At 43.0% G+C, this 5,699-nt stretch overlaps 1 protein-coding gene across 5 annotated transcripts; it reads right to left on the bottom strand.

Moving 5' to 3' along the window:
- Nucleotides 1–647: 647 nt before the first annotated feature.
- Nucleotides 648–3,531, bottom strand: LRRC8D (leucine rich repeat containing 8 family, member D). 5 transcript variants are annotated; one of them, XM_010289232.1, is made up of 2 exons: nt 3,268–3,531; nt 648–3,144 (listed from the first exon to the last, which is right to left on the bottom strand). In XM_010289232.1, exons 1-2 carry the CDS (start codon nt 3,529–3,531, stop codon nt 961–963), a joined length of 2,448 nt encoding a protein of 815 aa, XP_010287534.1. In that variant the 3' UTR covers nt 648–960. The 5 variants fall into 5 exon arrangements, with proteins under 5 accessions (XP_010287534.1, XP_010287535.1, XP_010287532.1 ...); XM_010289233.1 differs by having other exon boundaries at nt 648–3,140; nt 3,282–3,531; XM_010289230.1 differs by having other exon boundaries at nt 648–3,205; nt 3,308–3,531.
- Between the last annotated feature and the right edge of the window lie 2,168 nt (nt 3,532–5,699).

The raw sequence follows: 5,699 nt of genomic DNA, 5'->3' as shown, positions 1-5,699 counted from the left end.
TTATGTCTCTGTTGTTAATCTAGAAAACACAGGAGACACCCCAGTTCCTAAGCAAGGGCTGTGAAACAAAACAATCACCAACTCATAAAATGCCTTGAGTTTCCCCAGACAAAAACTCAGAAGAGGAGCAAAACACAAGCAGTAAAGTCACTTGGTGTTTAACGGCTTTCGAAGTCACCCTGCAAAACAGTCAAACATCAAAACTATCCCCAACTTGAAAGCCAAGTGGCAGCATTCTCCCTTTTACCACGCACTGCTGCATGGGACACAGGAGCATGACGGAAGCTGGAGCGGGGAGACCAGCTGTGGGAATGTGACCAGTCTTTGCCGGGGTGAAGGAGTAGCACACTGGACCACAGAAGAAATCTCACCCAACAATATGAGGCCTTGAGGATGAAGAATGAAGGCAAACACACTTGGCCTGATGCAAACCATATACCTTAATGCAGGACAATGGTGGTTCTGGTGCAGTTCAAAGCACAGCCTAACTGGTTTCATTCGCTGAGGATGGCTAAACACTAATAACACATCAACATGTGTTTCAAGTGCTGTTAGAACCATACTGTATGCAACATCTATCCTTGTTTTTCCCTCCATAATGCACTAAAGTAAATCCAGACCTTAAAGAATAACTTGCATAGTAAGAAAAGGTCATCAATTTAATCATTTACTTTAAGCAGGCAAGCAAATTTGTAAACATTCAAAAGCGGCAGCATCCAAGTTACAAACAATTTAAGGAAAAAAGAATTGAGATTATTAAGGTTCTTTATCCTCTCAACAATTTTGGAAATAATCTTTTAAAACACTGCAAACATTGAACACTCGGTTACACCTCTTCTAATCCTGCTAGTAGTCCCGCCTTCCAAGGAATTCCGCTTTCTAAAACGCATGGTCTCACAATTGCCATACTTTTCAGCATTTGCCATTTGGAAGTCAGCTACTGGAGCATTCCACCTCAGCCTAAATCCCGTTAGCAAAGGGAATGCTTGTGTCTTGATTCAACACCTCTTTAACTTCTGAGGGCAAAGCATCAAAGAGGTGATCTTCCACCACGAGCCCGCTTTTCCTGAGAAGCTGACACTGCCCCAGCGTGGCTGGCAGACGGTCCAAGCAGTTTCCCTTCAGTTCCAGATGAGTCAGCTGCAACAGTTGACTAACTTTATCTGGGATTGAGGTAATACAGTTTTGTCCCAGACTCAAAGTCCTCAATTTAACACATTTAAACAACTGTTTTGGCAAAATGTCGACCTTGTTTCCTGTGATGTGAAAATGCTGTAGATTTTGAAGCAAACCTATTTCCACTGGAATCAATGCGATTGAGTTGTAGCTTACATCTAAACACCTAAGTTTCTGTAAACTGAACACTGCGGCTGGTAAGGATTCGAGTTTGTTATTGGAGAGATAAAGAGACTCCAAATTCTTTATGTGGGTAATGGAGGAAGGAATGTTGACTATTTTATTGTGCCACAGCTTTAAACAAGTCAATCTTTTTAAGTGCTGGAAACTGATGATTTCTTCAATTGTGCGTATGCTATTTGACTTTAAATCCAGTTCCTGTAAGTTAGAGAGGCTGAAGATAGCATGGGGAATTCTCTCCAGTTCACAGTTCTGCAGTTCCAACTCTGCAACATTAGTCATTTTCTTAAGGCTATTGAGTACCACAAGCTTAGTGCCGTCATTATGAATGACTAGTTTTGTCAGATGTGGTGCCACATCTGTGATATTGGGGGGAATTTTGGTCAAATTGCTCTTCACATGGAGAATTTTAAGGTGTCTCAACTCTCTGAGAGATTCAAGCCCTATCATTTTATTGTTTTCAGAGTTCAAGTTGCCTATCAAGTACAATTCACGGAGGTTTTTGAGCAAATACACCCACGCAGGAATTTCTGCAACATCTGTGAATTTCACATGAAGGCATCTCAAGTGGTCCCGGAGGAAGCTGAAGGCAGTCTGCTCGACCTTTGCAGGGCAGTGGCACAGATGAAGCTCCTGAAGATTTGTCATCTGGGAAATTTTCGCTGGGATTTTCGCTTCAGGAATCAGCTCCAGTTTCAACACATCCAGATCCGTCAGATCAAACACTGCATCGGGGACCCCTGACAGCATGAAGAGATGCAGCTCTTGCTTGTCCTGGGCATTGCGGGAGACATGTTGCCGCAGCTTTTCAAAAGTCCACTCATGGTTTAAACTAATTTCCCGTAGTTTGTTCTCACTTACCTCTGACAAAAAGACACCAAATCGCTTAGAATACAGTTGGTCATACTGATCTACCATATGCAAGAGAAATGCAAAATCATTTTTGACATCAGGGATATCACTGAAGCTACTCTCTTCTCTGACCTTTTCAAAGGAATATTCTTTTAAAGGTATTCGGAACAGCCAGAAAAGTGTGTAGAGGCAGATAAAACCATAGACACAAATGAGGGAAATATAGCTGATAAGCAGCTTCTTCAACATGTAGGCCATGTTGTGTGTACATTCAAACTGCGTGTAGCCAATCAGGTGTTCCACTTTTGGGTTGCAGATGTGTTCAAAACTAATGGTGTTAACAAAGTTTGCAGTATAGCAGAGAATAAATATGAACTTGACAGTCTTGATGACAGTCTGGCCAACGTAGAGCTTGTAAATCAGATCACTGTCCTCCACGTGAGCCCGGAACTTACGGACTTTCTCAAACAGCGCTTTGGCTTGCTCACCGTCTTTCTTATCTAAAATAGTGACACTGGGAACCTCGATCATCGGCTTGTCAGCTGAAAATTTGAAGCCAGACTTCGTTATCATGGGAGTGCTGGCACTTGGGCTTCCTTCATCACTGCTAGTGGAAACATACTTGGGCAGGGACTGGGCACCAGTTAGCCTCTGTTTGTTCTCCTCAGAGTCCTCACATGCCGTTTCAGACAACGCTTTTGTCGTCCAAGGGGACTCAAAGCACTTCCCTAATATAGACACAAAATGCTCAATTTTTGAACAAGTCTTGGGATACTTGAACCAAAAATTGCTACTGACTATTAAAATGATAGTATGGATCAGAACAAGATAGGGAAAATACTTTGAATACCAAGGAAGAGCCAAATGATAGCACATCTGGTTAATAAATACGTATTGCTGAAAATCCAAATTTGTTTTACGGCCTGAAGAATCTTTCTGCTCCTTCTTCAGCTCCTGGCCTGATTCAGTGGGTTGATACTGAGAAGAGGTAGCTCTGCTCAGAGGTACGTCGGGTGTTACAGTAGGGGCACTTCCGAAGGAAACCGTTCTCGCTGATGCTTCTTCTCCTTGACCAGTGGTTGTTTCAACAGTGGTAAACTCAGCCTTCCCTGATGTACCGGGTTGTGCTTTTGAATTTACAGTAGACTGCAAAACTGGCAAGCAGACCACCTGGTCTTTGGTCAGCTGCATAGTTCCAGCAAAAATGGCAACCATCAACATCACAACAGCTAGATAATCCATAAATACATCCCACCATGGTTTCAAGATACGATAAGTTGGCTGGATGTCATTGAGTGATGCAACTTCTGCAAGGGTAAACATTCCTGCAAGAGAACAAAGACAAAATCAATATGGTTGACTGGTGAGCAGGTTATTTTACCATTTAATAACAATCACACCATGACATACAGATCCTCAGAAGGTTCCAGTTTCCATTATTTTTTTTTGCCTGTCACATATTGTTCATCATTCCACTCAACACTGTTTTCTCAAAGGATATGTACTGAAATGATGTGTTACTTTAGCATCAAAGCAGAAGCCTTCTCGCTTCAGGCCCCATAATATTTACATATCTTTGGCACTTCACAGTACAAGCACCAAGGCCTGCTCTGTGCAACTGAAATATCTGAAAGGCAAAGTGCTGCAGACGATATGTATTAATAACATGAACAGCAACAATTGATTACACTGTACAAAATCCCAATTCTGTAAAAATGACTGCTTCAGTTTGAACACATGAAACGCAGCACTAACATTATTTTGTAGTACCTCACATTTAAACAAAATAGCATTTGTTACATACTTTGCACCTTGCTCATGACTTGCACAGCACATTTTAGGTCTCTTGTTACATTACGAGCAAGGTCTCTCCTTTCTTTTCATCTAACACAGTAACAGTCCACAGCTCTCGCTCCTTGCTATTGAGCATCCACATTGCTTATCAGATTGATTGACTCCTTTCCCTTAAGTACCACTGCACAAGCGAAAGTCTTGCAGTTACTACGTAAATATTTGGCCCAATTTTTAAAATGCGTTTGGATGTTCACAGTGAGAAACAGTTATCACCTATTCATTGGACCAAATGGTACTGTATAATTTTTTTTCCCCCGATTAATGAAGAAATAATCTCTCCTCAGAAAAAACCCAGCTAACCAAGAAAAAACCCACAACTCTAACATAACGGGGAAAATATTTTTTTCATATCATCATCACAGCCTGGTAATTATAGGAAGCTGGTCAGTCCGGGTAGCACAGGAGCAGGCTGCAAGGCTTTCACTTTTAATTAAACATATGCACTGTGAGACAAAGTGGCAAACTGATCATGTGAGAACCCAAACCTCTCTGGAGCTTTAAATAGCTTGCTTTGCTTTTTGTTTTGACAAATCTAGAGGACTCAACTTACCAGCTTTTTAAAAAATAAGCTTCCTGTGCAAGCAGGATGTGGTAAAATCGTCATTTTAACTGCTGAACTTGTGACCCAAATTTGCCATTTCTAAAGCAAAATATGCAGCTTGTGTGCACACATGGAGTGGGGAAGGAGACAGGATGTACATTACCACACAGAGCCTGGTTCCCTTTGGTTGAGAGCGCGGCTTAGCGGAGCACACGGAGATCAAAGCAGGCAGTATGAAGATGCATCAGATTTATTATTTTTAACCTGTAGCATACCAATTCGTACAGTCCTGCACCTCACAAACCCTAAAAGCCAGCGTCACAGGCAATGAATATACAACATGATTGTTTGATTATTTCTAGCATACATTGCTCTGAAGAAGATAACAGACATTTCTATACGCAAAACTCAAATATCAGCTACTGTCTATGTGGTCAAAGGCAAACAGCCCCTCTCCTTCCCTGCACCAGTGCGAGCAGCTCCCGTCAACTCGGTCTGCAGGGAAGGCCAGCAGTCGCCATCACAGAGCCCAGCATGGAGCTCACGATGACAGCTTCTCCTCCACCACAGGGAGGGTTCCAGCCCCTGCCTCCCACGCTCTCCTCCCAGGAGCTTTTACCCGTTTTGCATACCTAGCCTGGGATTGGTGAAGGCAGCCAGAGAGCAGAGGGTTTTACCTCACTGCGGGACTCAGCTCAGTTGGTACTCTTGGCAGAGTTGCCAAAATGTAAAAGGCAGAAGGAACTTCCAGCGCTCTTTCTTCATTTTCCAGTGGGTAAATGAATGTCAAATAGTTCTCCCTCACCAGTAACACAAGTTGTTGGGGGTCTTACAGTTCTTGGAGCTCCACAAGAGCCTCCCCCGGCAGCACAGCTCCTGAGCCTTTCCCCACGCAGCTCCCCAGGGCTGTAGCTGCTGTAGGAAGTGCTGGAGGACTCAGACCAGTAACACACCCCACAGCTATCAAAGCCTCACAGTGCTTTACTTGAAGTTAGCTACAAACTCCCATTTTCTTTAATGTCTGCCGGTGCTTACCTAGACTGAGTCACGGCAGGGCTGCTTGGCCTAGAATTGCTACCTTTGACATTTAAACAAC

The sequence above is a fragment of the Phaethon lepturus genome, unplaced genomic scaffold, assembly GCF_000687285.1.
Source record: "Phaethon lepturus isolate BGI_N335 unplaced genomic scaffold, ASM68728v1 scaffold37796, whole genome shotgun sequence".
Classification (NCBI taxonomy): domain Eukaryota; kingdom Metazoa; phylum Chordata; class Aves; order Phaethontiformes; family Phaethontidae; genus Phaethon; species Phaethon lepturus.
Note: the sequence above shows the minus strand (reverse complement) of the source record. Positions and strands in the feature narration are given on the sequence as shown.